We start from the raw sequence: 21,144 nt of genomic DNA, 5'->3' as shown, positions 1-21,144 counted from the left end.
TGGATCGTCATCAGACTGCCTTAAGACTGGAAATGTGGAGGACGAAGGCTGAATGAAACAATCGGCTGCTTGTAAATCGAGAGCGACAACCACTGACCAAACTCTGTGTGTGTGTGTGTGTGTGTGTGTGTGTGTGTGTGTGTGTGTGTGTGTGTGTGTGTGTGTGTGTGTGTGTGTGTGTGTGTGTGTGTGTGTGTGTGTGTGTGTGTGTGTGTGTGTGTGTGTGTGTGTGTGTGTGTGTGTGTGTGTGTGTGTGTGTGAGATGTTACGTCCAGTCGCCATAGCTTTAATCCAGCTCATCACGTCACGTCTCCCGAGTCGCAGAGGGAAGTTTCACTCGACCACCTGCCTGTTTGTCAAACGTCCGTTTTTAAGTTGCAGACGGAAACACTGTGACTCTTCAAGCGAAAACCACAGAAAGACGGAATAAATCCAACGCTGTCGTCTTGAAATAAACGAGCAAAAATAAAAAAAACAAAGCCGACTTTGAGAGTTTTATTTGAGAAGAACTGTACAGACGGTTTGAACGTCAACAAAACGTTGTGCTGAGATGTTTGCGAAGAGCTTCGACTCGCGGCAGTGGATTTCTGCTCATTTCACCCCCCAAAAAATTATAACAAGATATTTTTCATCATTTCATCTTTTCTCTTTTTTTTTTCCCAGTGAGCAGTGTGTCAACACGAACATGTTTCATGATAAACACAGGGTTCCCGTAGTTTGGAAATAATAGGTCTCATCGTAAAAAAAAAAGTCTCGAATAAACCACAGGTTTTTTTGGCCGTTGTTTAAAAAAAAAAAAAAAAAAACATTCATGAAATACACAAAACATGCCTAATGTCATACAAAATACATTCCTCAAATTCTCATGCTGTGCTACACAAACTACTTTTTCACTACTTCAAATTCATGGGAAATTAAGTCAAATATCAAAACGTGTTGGGAACCTCGTAGCTGGAGAAGAGCTCACTTTGACGCGACGTGACAAAATTACAAGTTTGTTTTTTTTCCCCGAGAGGATCTCGTGTCACAATGTGGTGGAGAAATGAAGTAGCGGCGGTTAAGACTCTCGCCTCAGAGCGACAAGGTGGTGCGTTTGAGGGTCTGTGTGGTTCAGATGTGTGTGTTGTCTATTTTTCTTCTTCTTCTTCTTCTGTGAACTTTTTTTCCTCCCACAGTCTTAAAATATGCATGTGGGGTTAACTGATGACCCTTAAATGTCCCGTAGGTGTGAGGCACTGTTGCGATGGGTGGCGCTGTTGCACCTGAAGCAAGGCGATGGATTATAATGTTCCTTTTTCAATCTAGTTTGGTTATTTTTTATGGTCATGGTCACTCTAGATTAGCTGTAGCTCAGAATGTAACGTAATCGCCCACCTCTTCTTGGAAAGCTTAGCGAGTCTGCAGCAGTGAGACGATTCCATACAATCAGATCGAACGTAAGACATGCGGCACGATGGGACCGTTGTGTTTCACAGCAGTGGGACCCAGGCTTGGTTTCAAAACCAGAAGTTTCCCTCTTCCCTGTTTCCCTCAGATTACCACGGCTTCCCCCTACATTCCAAGGACGTACATCTTTGGTCGCCTACTCAACGTTGCGTGGGGTCCCGTGTGCGTCTGCTCTGCCTGCGGTGTGACGACGAAGGATGAAAATTGTATTTAATGTTGTGATTGTAACAGTTATGATGGGGTTTTTTTTTTAAGCACTGAAAGTCACACGGATGCAGAACACATCAGCTCACTCAAAGACATATTTGCCAAGAGTGCGTAAAAGGATGTGATGCCGATGGAAGACAATTGGCCAAAATGTTCCTCCAGGTCATTTAGTATTAGACTTTGCAATACGGTGGATTTATTCTAAATGAGCATTTGACTCTGCCAATGTACTTTCTATCCTAACCTGTTGATGATCTTCATGGACGTTGAGGCACAGCCAAGGAACTTTAAGCAGAGGATGTCTTTTTTTTTGGGTACCGTCACAGTGTGTTCGCGGTTTACTTGATCATTTCACCGAGATCTGTGAACGACGAACCCTTTCAGAATACCGATACAACCAAAGACTCTCTGTGTCCAGCCAGATAAACTGAGTGATGATCGATTGATTTTAATTCGAAAAAAACAAGTTTCACTATTGCTAGACACCAGACGTGGCGTATTGTCCACGTAGCATAGATCGTAGTTTTTAATCCCAGCATCACATTTAACTCCAACAGCAAGTGTTTTTATCCCAATACATTTACTTTCAATACTGGTGTGTAAAAAATCTTGTTAGAAACGATCAAACTGTTTTTTTACTTCAATAATGTTTGATTTGGCTCTCATAGAGTAAGATGTCTTTTAACCCATGTGAGATTTTCTGGTTTGTTATGTGAACATGTCTTGTTCACTCAGGAACATTTCTGAACACGGTGATGATGAGACAAAAAAAAAAAACAAAGAAATGTCTTGTTATAATGTAACTGGCCAGAGAAAACTGTCACATTTCAACACTTAATAAGAAGACACACAGTACAAACTGTGAAGTGTCGGTAAATCCCGTGCCGCCCGGAGGAAACACTATAAGCACCAGACTCTTCTCTTGAGTCCACATTCGCACGGCTGCAAACATCTGCTTTCAAGTCCATCCTGTTCACCTGAATGCGGAGCTTTGGTCTTCAGTAACCTTTAAATCCTTTGTGCTCTGGCTTGTTGAAAATCTCAAATCCTTTAATCAACAAAGGCTAAAATCCTAAGCTAACGTTTAATAAATTAGAATAAATACAATACAAAAAACAAAAAAAGCAGTTCAGACCAACCTCAAAATAATACATTTCTTGAAGTTAACTTACTTCATCAGTGCACTTATCAAAATATTGTTTCTTTTGGGGGAATAAATAAGATAAATAACTTAAATAGGCAGTGTCTCCTGCAGCATTAACACTGACCTGAGCCGCACGGTTAGTAAATGTGAATCTGACCGATCGAAGGTCGCGAAATGTTCTGATGGACGCTGGACCCACTCTGTGTCATGCGGGAGCCAGACCAGAAGGCCTTGGATCGGCTGTGCTCAGCTGGAGGTCCGGTGTCATGGATCTTCTCGTCCCCATGCGATCTGGAGCCTCCAGCTTGAGTTCATGTCAGTCGGTGAGGAGCTGGACGAAGGAGGACGGGAACAGACCTCGCTGGTCCGGCTCCTCCTCGATGTAGCCGTGCTGGAGGGGAACACACACACACACGCACGCACGCACGCACACACACACACAGGCACGCACACACACGCACACACACACACACACACACACACCATATAACATCTGACTTGTACAGAAACCTCAAAGTTCCAGCTGTGTGAAGAGTCACGGGTCAGAGCGGCGACCAGACGACGGGATGGTTTTCCACGTACCCACCAATCCGTGTCCTCCTGCCCCAGCACCACCAGCACCTGACCCTCGGCGAAGCTCAGCTCGTCGTGATGGTCCGCCTGGCAGTCGTACAGCGCCTGAACCCGCCGAGTGCTGGAACCCCGGGGCTGTTGGGTGTTAAACAAACAATGCAACGCATGAGGGGAAATCGATGATCAACAACTTGCTAAATGCTGAAGATAATCAATATTAATGTTAATGTGTTGATTCGTGCTTGGTGGGAGAGCGTTGGATGTTTTCAGGTGACGTGTTTTATCCGAGGGAGCCCACCAATGATCTACGGGGAAGCGGCTGAGGGGCGGGGCCTCTGGTGTCGCACTCGAAGCTCTGCGAGCGCTGATTGGACGGGGAGCCGTTGGCCGGCGCTTTGCTGGCGGGGTGCAGGATGCAGGAGGACGCCCCGTCGCTTTCCGCCCGTCGAAAACCTGAAAGAGAGAGAAGTCGTCGTCTTCGTTTTCCGAAAATTTCTTGAACCCTCCCCCCCGTACAGCTGTGAGCTCCTGCAGGCAGGTGAAGCAGGATGGTTTGAGCAGCTGAACAGGAAATACCTCTGTCTGGTCGTTCGTTCAGCGAGCTGAGAGGAGACGCCGGGCTGCAGAGACACAGGAAGAGGGAGAAGAAATCCATTTGTTATTACCTGTGGTGTTATTTTATTTTATTGTAGTTTTTTTCTCTCCTTTCTGGAGAATTATATGCATGAAATGGGCTTTAGAAATAAAGTTATTATCATTACATTATGATTTTAATGTCACTATGAGAATAAAACAAACTTAATTCTGAGTGAAGCTGCTTTTGCTGTTATAACTCTAACAAGTGTATGGCATTTTTATATATATCATAAAATACTAAAGTCCCAAATGTTTTACAATTTATGGCTTTAAAATTAAATAACATGTCATTGTCATTGGTCACAGGATGTAGAAACAAGACAGCCTTGCATGGTTTTGTGTTTTTTTGAAAAACAATTAAAATAAACATGTTATTTTGTATCATTATTGCTTCAATATAGCAATATAAGGGAAGTTACGGAATATGTTATTTTGCGTGGTGAAGTATTAAAGTCATTTCTTGAATAGACAATTAAGTCAAGTTTGAAAAAGTGTTGTGTTTTTTTTAACTAGTTAAAAATAAATATAATTGAAGGACTAAACTACTTTGGCACAAATATCTGTGTGACACCCTTGAGGCAATCAGAAGCTTGTGTGAGATTCTGTTTGAAATGTGCTGCTTCAGATACTCACACACACTTCTTGAAGGAGGAGTCTGGACCGCCGTAGATCCTCGGACTGGTTGGCAACCCATAATCTACACACACACACACACACACACACACACACACACACACACACACACACACACACACACACACACACACACACACACACACACACACACACACTGACTTAATAACACAATATCCCTCCGACAGACTAATTGCCCAGCGCGTGTCTCTGATGTTTACCGTTCTTGCTGGACTCAGAGCAGCTCCTCTTGTGTCGGACGGCGATCGGAGGGGGAGGAGTCGTGTTTTTGTTTCCTGTCAGAGAGAAGAAGACCTCTCCTTCCTCCTCCTCTTCCTCCCAGGTTTGATCGCCGCCAGCTGCAGGGGGAGGAGGAGGAGGAGGAGGGACGCTGGGCGCTGAAGGCGAGACACGATGGAGAGGAAAGATTTTTACACATACGATCATTTCTGATTTCATTGTGGGTTAATTTTTGTCTCATTGTAAAATTTTTATTGTAGAAAAGAAAATCACTCTCAAAAATGAAATGTTAGCCTCAATATAAAAGTTGGGTTGATTGTTAAAAAAAGGGAAAATAAAAAGATCTGAGGAGGAACAAGGTGGAAATCCCAAAAATGTGCTCCCTGTTTGAATGAACTATCATTCTTGTCTTATTCTATCAGAACCATAACCCTGGCGACAAAAAGCTTCATTTTTGCACTTAAGAAAAAAACAATTATCAATAATTCTCCCATAAAAAGACAATCTATCCACAGAAGAAAGCACAAGTGAAGCGTCTCATATTGATGATGACTGGAGATCATTCTGTTGATTTAATGAGAAAACTCACTTCGATTCATGGGTTTTTAGTTGTATCATGTAGAAATATAAAATAACTCCACGTGTAAAGCCGTGTGACTGTGAGCTGACCTTTGACCCTGGGGGGCAGCGGGGGTGCCGGGGAGGACGGTGGTGGGGGCGGGGGGCTGGCGGCCGAGCCGGCGGGGCGGCTGTGGAGCTCCATGGCCATGGCCAGCCTCCTGCCCACGCTGAGGAGACCCCCGCCCGACCCCCCCAGCGACGGCGCCCCCGAGGAGGACGTGGCCACGAACGAGGAGGAGGACTGGCTGAAGCTGAAGGGCCGGGAGGAGAAGGAGAAGGAGGGGGTGAAGGAGGACGAGGAGGAGCGCTCCTTCTTCACCGGGCCGTTCTGGGTGGGATAAGGGGGAGAAAAGTTCAGTCACGATATTCACTTTGGGCAAAGATGGTGCAGCAAAGTCAAGTTAGATCTGTGTGACTGGACTAGTATTTGGTCGTATTTTAATAGTTTAGGCATCTCAAAGGAAATGGAAATTGTGTCAGTTAATGATAATCAGCCGTCAAACTTTGCCGTTTTTACAATGAACCAGAAAAAGTTCAAACAAATCTGTTGTAGTAATTGATTGAAATTCCAGGAGGGACCAGCATGTTCCTGAACTTTATGATAATGGGAAACTAGTACTTCTCAATTGTCAGGTTCATTTTACTACCTTTGTATCAGCGGGAAGTACATCAGCAGTAGATAATATCCAGATTCAGATTTATAAAGATTCCAGAGAAACAAGGGGATTTTTATTCACCACAATGGTTCTATTGAACAAAAACCTTTGTAGAAACTGTATTTATGGTCCATTTGAATCAGTACCAGGAACCAGAAGCCACATTTCAAAACAGAGTATTGTGTTGTTATTCCAACAAACTTTATATTCTCTACGGTTTGACAGAGCTGGTTTATAATATTTAATACCTCACTTAGCGTCGATCCAAGTACATTATAGTTTATAAAATAGAAGCTGTGTAATCATTGTATTACTTTGAGCAATAGGTTTCCTGTGACCATTTTATTCTCATAAAGTTTTCCAGTCCTGCTTTGTTTTTGATGGATTCATATCTAACATGTGGTTTAACGTTCTTCCTTTGGTTCTTTACGTGATAGTAAGTCAAAAGAAAAAAAAGAACTATAGAGCTTTTATGGATTGAGTTTCTGGTCGCCTTGATATTGACCTATTGGTGGAATAACTGCTTATTTAAAGTGACGAGAGACGGAGGGGCGGACTTCAGGTTGTGATCGTCACCTTGTCGTCGAAGTCGTCGTCACTGTCGTAGGGGTCGTCGTGACGAAGCCTCCACTCGTACTCCACGTGGACGTGATGGTCGAACTGGTTGGACTGAGCCTGCTGCAGCTACACACACACACAGATTCAAACTCAGTAAAAACTCAATGCTTCAACTCGATGGATGGATGGATGGATGGATGGATGGAACAGGAAAAAGCTCACCAGTTTCTCACAGAGGCCGTGCTTCAGTTTACGGCTCACATCCAGTGCGGTCTCCCCCAACTCGTTCTCTGAAACACACCAACAGAAACATTCCAGGAAAAACTGCTACTGGACTTTTACTTTGGACACTTTGAATGGAACTTTTATATCAGTAAACGTGATCATTTACTTTGGGACAATTGGCTCTTTGCTAAAAACAAACAAACAAAAAAAAACACTTTAAAGGTGAATTAAACTGAAAATAATGTTGCCATCCAGAAATTCGATCATTTTCTCAGCTGTGTGTGTGTGTGTGTGTGTGTGTGTGTGTGTGTGTGTGTGTGTGTGTGTGTGTGTGTGTGTGTGTGTGTGTGTGTGTGTGTGTGTGTGTGTGTGTGTGTGTGTGTGTGTGTGTGTGTGTGTGTGCATTACTGATATGTGGGTTGGCCCGAGCTCTCAGCAGCAGCTTCACACAGTCGCTCTTGTTATGCAGACAGCTGTAGTGTAGCGCCGTGTTTCCGGATGATGTTTGTGCATCAACATGTGAGCTGAAAAACAAAAAGACACACACACACACACACACACACACAGAAACACAGGTAAACATGGCGGTGTGAACGTTGACACTCACGGAGGTGTCACACCTCACCGACGTTGGTCACAGCAGACTGACCAGTTCTGAGCCAGGAAGTCCAGGATGTGCAGCGACGTCCTGTCGGCCAATAGGACGGCGAGGTGAAGCGCCGTCTCTCCTTTTTCCTGGTGACGAAAAAAATAAATAAAATAAAACACACAAGTATATACATAAGTGTAAAGATATATGTTTATTTGTGCACTATATATATATATATATATATATATATATATATATATATATATATATATATATACATATATATATATGACTTAATATATACCTGTTAATCAGTATACATCATATATCTTTGTAGATGGATAAGTCTCTGTATAATATATGCCTGTGCATCATTACACCAATAATGTTGCCTTGCTATTATACAGCAATTAGGAAAGTAATATGAGCACAAGCTGCACATGATTGATTATTTGTCTTTTTCATTTGGGGCAAATGAAAACAACTCTGATCAGACAAAAACGGAATCAACAAAGTGCCCAGTCACTTCTGGAAACCCATTAGCCACACAGGCCAGTTGGTTCTATAAGTATATACATGTCTGTTCCTATGTACATAGATGGATGAAGAGCCTCAATGACTTAGCACTGACGTGCCCGTATATATAAATGTTACATGGATGCGTGTACTACATTAAACCCAACGTACCCGTGTGCCAGTTTCCGTCGTCCTGCGTTCCCTCGTGTGTACTGTATACGTGAACGTGTGTGTGAAACCTGTACATACCTGTTTATATGGCCGTCCCTTTGAACACGCGTGTCTGGTGTGTATTTGCTCGTACATATTTGTGTCTGCGTGCACCTGCCCGTGCTTGTTTGCCTGTACACCGATACCTGTATATGAGCGTGCAGCGGTTGGCTCAGCTCCGTCCTCTGAGCGTACAGCTGGATCAGACTGTAGATGTCGCAGCTCTTCGTCGCCTCCTGTAGGCCGAGGCGCAGCATTGAGGTGGAGCTGTGGCCCCGCCTCACGAAATGAACGCCCTGGTACTTCGACAGAATGAAGTCTTTGCGCTCCCCCCTGTGAAGGCAACGCAAGCCAGGCGTTTCTTTTTCAGCTTTGAAGCGTGTGTGTGTGAGAGAGTGTGTGTGAATGTGTGTGTGAACCTTACATGTGGCTGTGTTGTGAAGGTTTCAGCGACGGACTCAACAGGTTCGCCTCCAGTATTTCGTTAAAACCTGAGTTACCCACATTTCTGGCCAACTGGAACAGAGAGTTAATAGACAGATGCATTTTTTTTTTTTATAATACATATTTTCTCAGAATTATGAGATAATTATGTCATTAATTCAGAAAAACAGAGTCGAGCTTAATTTTTTCACGTGAATGCAATATGCTTCCGTGAATGAAGAAATTAAGAAAACAATTTAAAAAAATTTTTTTAAGAAATATGCGATGATAAATTCACCGGTTCAACTTACCAGCAGGTCTGAGGTCCCCAGACTGTCCAGGCTCAGAGACTGGATCCTGGAGACGTGGACCCCCATCTCTCGGTGGATCCCCGAGCACTCGATGCAGGTCAGGATGCCCAAGTTAGTGGACAGCCAGCCGGGATCTACACAGAGGAGACGCATGGAGGATGACAGTTGAATGAGTAAGAATAACAATAATTAAAAAGAAATGAAAGTCCTAATCAAGAAAAGCTTAAATAAATATTTTTGTGGGGTTTTTTTTATCGGACATGTAGGTACATAACAAAACAAAGATAAACCACCAAAACAAACAACAAACATAACAGGGCAAAGCAAACGAATAAAAAAAAGTAACAAATAACTAAATAAATAAAGGCCCAACATCCGAAAAGGAAAAGGAAGAAGTAAAGCTTAAGTACTGTTAATTTATTCACCGCCAGCAGATCATACATATATATATATAAAAATAATATAATATAAAAAATATAGAAAAAATATAGAAAATATAATAAGATAATAATATAACATAATAATAAAATTAAAAATAAAATATATATATATTTTTTTCATTTTTTTTTTTTTTTATTAAAAAACATTTTCAATGATTTCTGTGAATATTTTGACTCCCGGGTCTGATTTGGAGCCGGACGTGACGTGGAGGTAGAAACCCTCACCCGGAGCGCCGCAGTCGCAGCAGTTGTTGTTTCCCGGCATCCGCCGGATGTCGTCGGTGATGGCTCGGGTCAGGTCCTCCACGCTGCTCTCGGCCCCCCCCCCACCTGTCCTCCCCCCGTCCAGAGCGACGCTGAGAGCCTCCTGCTTACTGTTACTGAGCACCGAGATCCACCTGAACACACACAACATAGTCAAGCCCGACGCTGACGCGCGTTCGTTTATCCTCTTATGTCTTTGTAAAGCGTGTCTGTATTTCTTTCATTTCTTTGTAAAGCACTGTGACTTGCCCTGCGTTTGAATGGCGCTATAGATAAATTTGCCTTGCCTTGCCTTAATAAAACTCAAACATAGGAGTTTCAGATCATCAAAAACTGCTGAGGCGCAAGTAAAATCTGAACAATCTTTTCAAATTAGGATTTTTTTTTTTTTCTGACTCACGCGACACACTCCGCCTCGTCTTCAGCCAGGAAGTGGTAGGTTCGATTATCTGAAAGAGGAAGTTGAATTGAACGCAATGATGTGAATTGTGTGTCAGTAAAGTCGCTTTTCATGCATGAATGCGACACATATGTATGATATGTTAAAAGAAAAGAGTTCTCAAGAATGAAATTTAATTTGCCCAGATATGTTGTGGAGCTTTGATTGTAAGGTTGTTTTTTTCTTACGAGAGATGAGGTCGAAGCATTTCTTGTCCTCCACGCTGGGTTTCACCTGGCAGGTGAGCAGGTTCAGTCTGGTCGGAGGTTTGTTCGGCTGAGAGTGAGAAACAACAGGAGACTGTTTAGGCAGCACCTTTTCACACAGCTCCGAGTATTTAACCAATGAAAAAGTAGAGAAATTCATGTTAGGCGGGTTATATTGCTTTCCTGACTTACCCATAGTGCAATTTCTTTTTTTCCCAGTTGGTATTATTACAACATGATGTACAACTAAAACATTTCTAAAAGACACTTTCCAAATACCTGTTACCTATCATTAATAGATGTAATAACAAATACTGCCTGAGCAGCACCTTTAGCAAGAAATACAACAAAATAAAAAAAAATACATGCGCACACAGAAAACCCTTGCATGTCTGTTTCCAATGAAACCAAACAAACAAAAATAATGGCCGTCGGCAACAGAAGCTGCTGTCGGGTGTTTACAAACACTCACAGTGGCGTGAGCGATGGTCAGGTAGCAGTTGTGGACCGAACATTTCCTCTTTTGCCACATTTTCCTCAATCTGAAAGACAAATGGACACAATATTACTCCTTAAATAGCGACGACACTGGATATCCCTCGTTGTTTTTGTATTTGTGTTTCATCACATCATTGATGAAACTGAGTTCCAATACTTTGACCTCTCTTCACCTTGCAAAGATTCACGTAGTTGGATGTGCACTCATTTATTTATGCAAGCAAAGGCCATGTACTCATTTACTACACATTTACTTTCATGACTTTAAAGTAATCTGTAGCGTTTCATGATGTTCTTCAAGGTAAAAACGAGCGTCTCGATAAAACTGCCTGAATGATTAACTGCTTACTGCGATACAAAAACGTCGCAGCTGCCAAAGACTTAAAAAAAAAACCAAGGAAAGATCATTTCTGCAGGCGAGAGCTACACGGCGTTAGATAACGGCAGTAAACGAGCAGGAGCGTTGATACCTAGAGGAAGGATATTAAAACGCTGCAGCTCCCCAATTAAAAAGGGGGAAATCCAAAAACATGAGTGAGGTGTACTCAAAATACCCTGTAAGATCGTTTTAGATCAATTCTACATTTTACAACGCCTGGCTACTCAAATGCATTACTCAAATGTAATCTCCCTGCATTGCTGTGGTTTTGGTGCTTAAATTAATTGTCTTGTGATTTAGTTTTGTCTAATTGTACAAACGTTGGGCCTCGTCTCAATCGTTACATGAGCACCAGTGAAAAAAAAGTGATTTAAAACAACAACAAAGAGCGTTTGTTTTGCGAGTTATTTGTCAAGCTGTTTATCTTTTATTTTAGTATTGTTGTTGTTGTCTATTTTTCCCACCTCTCTTCTAACTGTGTCGTAACTGAGGCAACGCATCCATTCTGATGTGTTGGTTTTTAATGTTTTTAATAAAAAAAATTTCAGCTTGAAATTGTTGCAGCATTTCTTTACATTTTGAAATATTCATTTAATATGAATTAGGGTTATACACTCAGTAAGGCAAGGCTGAATAATCACAATAGGAGAGAGGTTTTTTGTGGGGGTTTTCTTCACCGGCCATTAAAAATGATTCAGTGGAATGGAGGAGATATACAAAGAGGGGGATCTTTCCTAACTTTATGTGCAGATTTTACTTCTTTAGTCTGACTTTTGAGAGTATTTTTCTCATGTCTTTGACAATTTAATCCAAAAATCTAAATAATATATTCTCTCAACTTATCTGCTGTGTGTAAAATCATAATTTAAAGAAAATGACCTTTTAAAGTTGCCAAAAATGACAGGAGCAGAGTAAAAAGTGCTGCATTTCGAAGCAAAACTGTACAGATTTTTACAGCGTTCTTACTTTTAGATTACGTTACACTGCAGATCAATGCAAATTCTTAGATTATTTCACTTAGTTGCACTGGGCGACGCTAAAATTATTCCACATCGTGGACGTTTACCCGTCACTCTTCTTGTAGAGGAATCCAGACCTCTCCGTTCCGTACTGCTTGTCTCCCAGCAGCTGATGCATGCTGTACACCTGCTTTGGTAGAGAGTCCTGCACACACACACACATGAATTTGCGGTCCACCAGCAGTGAACTGTCATGGCAGCCAGTGTCTGTGTTTTGTTTTCTGACCTGATCTGTGTGGACGACGGGCCTCAGCTGATCCCTGAGGGCACAAAGCTGCCGCTTCTCCTCCTCCTGACGCTGTTTCACCTGCAGACACACCAACACCTCAACTCAGTTGTGATTCGGTTGTGATTCGGTTGTGATTGGTCCCCGGCCTAAACACATCTCAGATTTACTTCCAACTTCCTGAACACCTGGAGACTGCTGACACTCTCACTTCTTTTAAATCAGAACTGAAAACATTCTTATTTGCACAGGCTTTTCAATCGAAAATTGAAAAAACTCACCTTAATACATGTCTTACTTTATTTATTATACTTTTCCTTAAATTTTTATTGCAGTTCATTCTAATTTGCCTTAAAATCTGTATTTTCTCTTTTAAATTTCGTCTATGGAAATCTGCCCTACCCCCCCTTTAACTATTGCATTCCCTTATTCAGTTTGATATGTTTTAAATCTAATGATGTGACGTGTGCTTCTGCGGGCCTCTTGGCCAGGGCTTTTAAAAGAGATCTTGATCTCATTAGGTTTTTATTTTCCCGCTCAAATAAACATTAATAAGTTGTTTTTTTATCCCTTACTAAGCTCCTCTTCACCGGATTAACTTTGAACCAACTCAGCTCTCCTGACAACATTAAACACGTCCAACTGTAAGTCAAATTAAGCTGCATTCACAGTTCCTGTGATTAATGAGCAGATTTTAAAAGCCTTTGGTGTCTCAGGCAACGTTTCCTGCACGTTGGCAGTGCGACTTCTCGCTGTCATTAGTACATAAACTTGCTTTAATGAAGAATGAAGGCATCAAAGTTATAGAGCAAAGGTCATCAACTGCATTTGTCCAAGGAGCAGGATATTTCTTGGCGTTCGGCCTAATTACCTTCAATAAACCGGATCAACTTTGGGTTAACTTGATATATCATTCGACCGTCTCACACGGCGCCGACAGTTCTGCTAATGTATCCCAGCTACATGGACGGTGACTTAACAATCATGTATTTTTAACATTTTAGTTGATTGTACAACACCGGCTTTTGACGGACGTCATTAATTTGCTAAATCACATTAAAAACGTCATTTCCATCGACCAAACAACATTCGGCAACGCTCTGCCGACGGCTCGGACGCCACTGCCGTAACTTTGTGTTTTACCGTGCTCAAGACACCATTCAGCTCCTCCATGTACTGCTTCAACCTCTGAGTGGTGGACACACACTCCTGCAGGAAGCTGCACACACACACACACACACACACACACACACACACACACACACACACACACACACACACACACACACACACACACACACACACACACACACACACACACACACACACACACACACACACACACACACACACAGAGGCAGTAAGTATAACTGTGTGGTTTCCCGGCTTCCTCGGTGTGTCTGAGCTCGTACTTGTTGTGGCTGTGGTAGTGCTTGATGAGGTTCTGAAGCAGGTCGACGCCCCTCTTGGTCTTTATTTCATTCACTTTAATCAGATACTGAGGGAATCCAAAGAGATGAGTCGTTAGACAGAGAAGGCTGAACGTTCCGTGTCAAGACGTTGACGGGAAATGAAACACGGAGGTGGAGGATGAAGGGATGAAGGGATGAGAGACGTTTTGAGCAGCGGCGGTGGCGGCAGATCGGCTGACCTCGCACATGCTCAGCTGAAAGGAGCGTCTCTCCTTCTCCAGCTCCTCGGCGATCTCTCCTCCGCTCACCTCGCTCCTCACCATGCCATACTGCCGAGCTAACTCCCTCTTCTCCTTCTCCACCTGCTTACTGCACACACACACACACACACAGACACACACACTTCAACCAGCTGTCTGCTAAGGAGAGTTCATTCAGGATTTACAAGAAACGCTGCATAAAGTACGATGACAGATAAAAGCACCCCGGCTACGTTTCCGGTAACTTCTTGTTGTGACTCACAATCTGCTCTCATAATCTCTCCACGCTCTCTCAAAAGGTTTCTTCAGGTCCTGCAGGGAGATAGAAGAAAACGAAAATGTATGATATATTTACCATAATTGTTTCAATCAACTTTTTTAATTTATATTGAAGATTATTGTAAAAGCTTTTCTGGCATCTCTGAGGTGGCAAACATAAAAAAAAAGGATTAAAAGAAGAAGTTAATAAAAAAGAAAAGTCCACCTTGAGAGGTTGTAGCCAATAAACAAACTCTTATTTGCTCGTGGACCAAACAAATCCACCGTTACAGTTTGTTTTGCTTGATGAAAGAGATATAAAACCGTAAAAAATAAAAAAAATGATGTCCTCACCCCTTTCACCTCCCTCAGGTCTCCTTTAACCAGGGATTCCAGGAAGAAGTTGATGTTGTGCAGCATGCTCTTTAACTGTAGATTAAAACAAGTCGGGGGGAAATTTGTAACACCTGATAGTGTGTTTAAAGCACAAGGGTTAAAATGTTCAGCTCTTTTAATTTTCTTTTTATAAAAAAAAAAAATGACAATAAAACTCACACCCACACGTTGACGACTTATTAAGAAATCAAAATCAACACAAGAAACAAATTTCATGAACTAACCCAGAGTAAACCCAGCTTTCTATGTGAGTGGACCTTCAAACTTTAAAGGGAACGTTCCCCGGGCCTCACCTGGTTCTTCATCGGCGAGAGGAGCTCTTTGGAAAAATCGGCCAAGCGGCAGAAGGCCGAGCCGACCTCCGTCTCCCCGTTTGAGTGACAGTTGACCGAGAGCTTCTCCATGGAGTTGATGTACTGCTCCAGGTGGGAGACGTGGTCTGACACGGAGAATCGATATCAGCGGTGGCGTTAGCAAAAGAGTGTGTGTGTGGTCAGCGTGTGGTCTCAGGACAGGGTAAAGCTCTTACTTGAGGTGATTAAGGTTCGGATAAGGAGCTGGAGAATGCATTAAGTAAATGACTGTTTGGGTGTTTTTTACTTTTACATCGTATGGATTTAAGTCGGCGGCTAAACTCGGACAAATTCTTTGGTGACAACATGTTTTAAAGTTATATAAAGTAGTTTGTGTGTGTGTGTTTGTATACCTTGTCCTGATGTGTATTTGGCTTTTGCCGCTTTTTTCATCTTCTGCAACACCAAGCGGTCGCTGTCCAGAACCTAAACAAATAGACACGAAAAATGATTTGTCTGTGGATCGACCGTGTGTGTGTGTGTGTGTGTGTGTGTGTGTGTGTGTGTGTGTGTGTGTGTGTGTGTGTGTGTGTGTGTGTGTGTGTGTGTGTGTGTGTGTGTGTGTGTGTGTGTGTGTGTGTGTGTGTGTGTGTAGGGGGTGTTGGTATTTCACCTGCTGACTCAACACACGCATACAGAGGATGAGCTTTGTTCTGACAGTAGACAACTACATTCCTCTTGAGTGAAAAAAAAAAACCACCAGCTGATCGACACAAAACCTCCACATGAAGCAGCTCCACCCGCTCCTGCTCTCAACTGAAGCGTTTGGTCCAAATGTAAGAAGACAAGAGTCACTTTCACATTTCCACGCCATGAGTCCCACTTTTGTCTTTGATGGGAAATGACGTTTCTTGTGACGTGGGAATATGGCGTCTCTCTCTCTCTCTCTCTCTCGTTACTTGCGAGAGAGAGAGATTGCAGCTTCATCAATGGGCCCAAATCAATAAAGTTGCCCTTGAAGTCAGGCAGGCTGCAGATTAACTCATATTCCTGGCAATAACCACTGCTCTTGATTCCTCCGCATTACCACAGAATAACACTAACAATGAATTCTAATTGGGAATAATCTGTTGCCGTGGTAACATATGCCAACTCTGTTGGTGGTACGCAGTGGGTGGGGGTGTGTGTTTGGGGGCGAGTGTTGAGTCTGTTTTTCAGGCCACTCTTCGGGTCAGTGACTCTGCTGAGGAGGAGGAGGAGGAGGAGGAGGAGGAAGGCGGGGGGGCTTACTACTGGTTTAAGGCGTCCAAACAGACTCGTGGTCTACAGAAACACAACTCCCTCACAAATGAAGTAGTGAGTTTTTCAAAGAAAGAGAAATAAGTTAAAACAATATTGAGAGAAATGTTGCATGACAAAAAAAAAATATATATATACAAGTATTATAGTATAGTGGTTCGGCTTTGGCTTAAAATTAATGATCATATTTGTTTATCAACCAACACCGACCAAATCAAAAATGTAATTGATCTGTTCAGGCACGTTCATGTTACAACAACAAGTATTTAAAATGAATGTAACATGATTGCTGGGACAGGTTCGTCGTCCTACACTTACATTTACTACCAAGCTATTGTGTTACGGTAAACCACCTCCATTACAAATGTCTATCCTTGCTGTAGAAACGTGAAGGTGTCGTCACTTTAAAAGCTTGGATTGCAATTCTAAAGTCCAACTGGAAGGTTTTCACTACATCGTAGATGACAGAAGAATCGGATATCAAGCGTGAAATGACGATGATATATAGAGATCAACATGACAGGATATTTCTACGTTTGATTCTTGTTTTGTTTTTGTTTTTCATGTGTTCTTTGTTGGTGTATTAAAACTCTCTGTCTCAATTAGTGTATTTTTTGCAACAGGTTGAGCAACGAAGCAGGAAGTGATTCCCGTCTATAGTAACCGTATTCTACATCTGAACTGATATAGGAGCTTTCAGGAGCTGCAGGATTTGACATTTTCAGGTAGAAGTACAAGGTTTTCAAACACAAGTAAATCGATGCAACTCTAAAAAGGAATTCCTTCAGCAGAAAAACTAATTAAACTTCTACCAACCCTATGAGGGACACAGCCGAGGCTGTGATTTCCTCAGAGCTTCTCAGCGACAGGCACAAATTCTGAGTGTCAGGTTGAGAAAAATCTAGCCGCAATTATCAGCCTTGGGTTTTTTCTCTCTCTTGGCTTCGATCATTTGCAGTTGGTTCAGCTTCTGTTTTGAGAAGTACTGGATGATCATTCTTTTTACCCCGAAAAACTTGGGAGCCAATCGGTTAATCTTTGCAGTAAAACACATCATGTTATCAAACAGTGTGACTGAAAGACGGGTTGCTGGTTTGTGTGATATTCGATCGGCAATGACGTCCATTTTCTATCTCTTTCCACAATGAAAATACTCTTTAAAAAAATCTGAGCAAATAGGTCAAAGCTGTGTTTGTGTAAGTCTCTGTGCTGACCATGTGCCGGACTTGTGATGAACGTTTACCTTCATGAGATGGAAGGTTTTTCATTTTTTTCATTTGTTTCAGTGCAAGAAAGTACAAATTCATTAATAAAAAATGTTACATCTAATGCAGAATTTCTTTTTTAACAGAATAAGAACAACTTTAACAACTTCCCATCTAATGGAAAATAAACTGAAATGTCAATAGCTGCTCCATTTTCTGCAGGATTTTCCAAAATTCACCCTCACATTGCGCTTTAGATGCTGATGTTACTTTGCCTATAAGATAAATAGCGTTTGCTGCTTTATTACTGTTGAATCAGTCAGGGTCTAACTATCCACAGTAAATGAATAACAAACAGCATTTAATCTAGAAAAATCCCAGTAAATCTAATATTTGCACTTTATAAAGTTGACTTGAATAAAGCAGGTTTATGAGGTTTGATTCAGAATGTGGGTTTACAATTTTGCATTCAAATGATATTTGTGTTTTTTGAGAGTACAGTTTTAATAAACTTCGCCAGTGTTTATGCTTGCGTACACATCCCTCATCCCCAAACCTGTAATAACAAACATTCATTCAAAATACTCCAAAATAAAGTCTCATCTATCGTTACAAAGTCATTATTATACGTATGTTCATGGAAGCCATGTTTTCAGTTGCTATAACAAAGAGTTGTTCTTGTAGAAATGTATGACAGGAAGAAGCAAATAAAGAAATAAAGTCTGATTTCAGTATCGCTGTATACAGATTCTGCTTCCTTCCTGTTCACATTGAATATTGGAATTCAAATGTACATTCTGACTCTTTTTGTATATTTGCAGGTGTTCCCTCCACTCAGGGGGCTTTGCCATACACACAGATGTGCTGTTCCACCAAATGGTGTCACCAGGCTGAGCAAACCAATAATTAAAAAAGAAAGCTATAAAAGAGTGATTATGAACTGTGCTGGCAGCTGTATAACCATCTTGACGTTTTCAAACAGCCTATTTAATGTTGCGCCAAAGCGGAACCTAAATGCAGTGTGATTCAGACTGGTGTTGGGAATGCCAAGCCTACGAGGGCGTGCATTCATCTATTCATCCATTCACCCATTCAGCTTCACCCAACGACCTCATGCTGAATTAAAAAAAAGAAGAAAAAAAAGAAAATCCCTCACACTCATTAACCTAAAGCAAAGCCAGGCTACTCTGTAAAAAAAAATAACAACAAAAAAACACAAAGGCCAAACATCTGAACTCCACACAGAAAGTGCCAGGCGGCCTGGAATTTAAAACAAAAAACAAACAAAAACCTTCTGGAAACAGAGCCGCCACACTTCCCTGTACCTGTAACACCTGACAGCAGTTCAGTAAAGAATCATCAGTTTATCTGCATGTTCATTTCTGTTCATATGTGACGTCTGGTCTCATGGCGAGGAGGCGTTTCTGGACCAACACCTGTGGTATGCATGGATGGATGGATGGATGGATGGATGGATGGATGGATGGATGGATGGATGGATGGATGGATGGACGGATGCATAGATGGATGGATGGATGGATGGATGGATGGATGGATGGATCTTCCACCTGCAGACTACAACCTCCCCTGGGCGCGCACTGACCTCCTCCAGCAAGTAGACGGTGTTTCTGCAGCTGAGCATCTTGGAGGTGAAGGAGGACGTGGTGGGAGAACTCCAGTCCTCCTGAACCTCCTGCACGAACTCGGACGCTGACACACACTCTGGCATGGTGCTCCTCAACCCGAGACACACACACACACACACACACACACACACACACACACACACACACACACACACACAGTCACACGCACACCCAGCAGGACCGGGACAGGACCGGGACAGACCGGGTCTGACAAGATCAAATCCACACAAAAGAGTCAGGGACAATGAATACAATATTCTTAATGGTTAAAAAAAAACACAATGCAGAGGTGTAATCATCCAGTCGGAGTCAAGGTCCTTATTCCCACCGTGCAGGGAAGAAGAAGAAGAGAAAAAAAAGAAGATGCTGATAATCAAAGCGATGATTGGAGATGTGATGACCCTCCACAACAAAACGCTTCTGTCACCCAACAAAAGATGAATTAATCCAGCTGGAATCAGGAGGGGCAAAAAAAAAAAAAAAAAAAGAGCAGAACTGCCCCGATTGCACAGAGGAAAATAATAAATAAACAAAACACTCCCAGTTCAGTAGTAGATCCCAACCGGCGGAGCGTCTTCATTCAGAGAAAAGGCAGCGAGCCGCCGGCTGACAAAGAGCGCAGCCGCCGAGCGCAGAACCGGAGCCGCCGGAGCCTCCGGGCACCGGGACCGGGTTCCGAGGAGTGGATCAAGCCGGGCTCTGCTCTCCTCCCGGGCCACGCTCTCATGTCTTTCTCCGTCTCCGGCCAGCTGATGTTTCCCTTCAGCTCTCTGCTTCTTTATTCAAACCGCATGCCGAGGCGCGCTCCCGGTGCACAGCGGCGGAGCCCTCTGCCGCGGCGGCGCGCCCTGCTGACACACACAGTACAGGGGTACAGTGGGAAGCCCCCCCCCCCCCCCCCCCTGCACACACACACACACACGCGGGCATTACATCACCGCATGTTCACCCAGAGTCAAACACACTGCAAGTGAATCCCAGCCGGATGAAATTCACATACCAATCTTATTTATTTATTTATTTGCTTGATTGATTCGATTCCCTCCGAGATAAGAAAGAAAAGCATGCAAACAGGATTACAAGGATTAACTACTTAAAGCTCCCTAATCTAAAATCCTGTTTATGGTTTCATTAAAATACACCTTTTCCATTAAAGATATTTTTTTTTAAAATCAGTTATCGACCCATTGACTGAATACATGCACAAGAAACTCACAGGTCAGAGAACTTTAAAGTGACAAAAGCAAATAAAAAGAAAAAAAGAAAAAGGATTAATTCCATAATGACACAAATACCTGGGTAAAATTACCTTACCATAATTTGAAATCAACTTAAATATGATAGCAATGACCAAAAGCAGGGATACAGTGACCAGAAGAACACACAAAACGACCAAGATGAAACACACAAACACAACACTGATAACAATCACTTTAAGATCGCAAAGAAACAAAGCAAATATATGTAGAATAAATGAATTATCACAAAGATATATATCAACTCATCATACAGACATGGTCGAAATGACTGCAAGAAGAAGGGCAAAGAAAATAAAAACCTCTAACAAACCTTAAATGAACACCAACAGACACACTGTGATAATCGTGAAATCAAAAACACTGCAAATAGCGGCAAAATTACCAGCAAACGTTGTGGCACATGAAAATCACAAAACCAGCAGCGTTACTTCAAAAAATTCCCAGGAGCCCTCTCAGTTCATACTTTTCCTCTGACATAATGTCCTTTTTCAGGCAAAGAGGCAAAGTTTGCCCAGATACGATTCGACGTCAAGTCAAAGGAAACAATCGGAGAAAACATCTGTAAACAAATCATTTCCAACTTCCTGCTGTTCAGACAGAAGACCATGACTATTCTCTTGAATTCCCTCCACCTCCAAATGCAGCCTGCATTCTCCC

At 42.3% G+C, this 21,144-nt stretch overlaps 1 protein-coding gene across 1 annotated transcript; it reads right to left on the bottom strand.

The window, feature by feature from the left end:
* Positions 1–3,113: 3,113 nt before the first annotated feature.
* On the bottom strand, positions 3,114–19,311 carry unm_sa1614 (un-named sa1614; the record flags this gene model as incomplete). The annotated part of the gene is made up of 28 exons (XM_080494489.1): positions 3,114–3,188; positions 3,380–3,505; positions 3,669–3,823; positions 3,947–3,990; positions 4,640–4,703; positions 4,861–5,037; positions 5,549–5,828; positions 6,733–6,840; positions 6,937–7,004; positions 7,348–7,463; positions 7,589–7,674; positions 8,401–8,587; positions 8,679–8,770; positions 8,989–9,122; positions 9,654–9,826; positions 10,093–10,141; positions 10,320–10,407; positions 10,810–10,879; positions 12,281–12,378; positions 12,460–12,540; positions 13,603–13,678; positions 13,872–13,957; positions 14,111–14,240; positions 14,394–14,443; positions 14,744–14,818; positions 15,079–15,224; positions 15,492–15,564; positions 19,186–19,311. 28 exons carry the CDS (start codon positions 19,309–19,311, stop codon positions 3,114–3,116), a joined length of 3,033 nt encoding a protein of 1,010 aa, XP_080350615.1.
* Between the last annotated feature and the right edge of the window lie 1,833 nt (positions 19,312–21,144).

This window comes from Blennius ocellaris, assembly GCF_963422515.1.
Source record: "Blennius ocellaris genome assembly, chromosome: 4".
NCBI classification, from domain to species: Eukaryota; Metazoa; Chordata; class Actinopteri; order Blenniiformes; family Blenniidae; genus Blennius; species Blennius ocellaris.
This window is presented reverse-complemented; position numbering and strand designations above follow the sequence as displayed.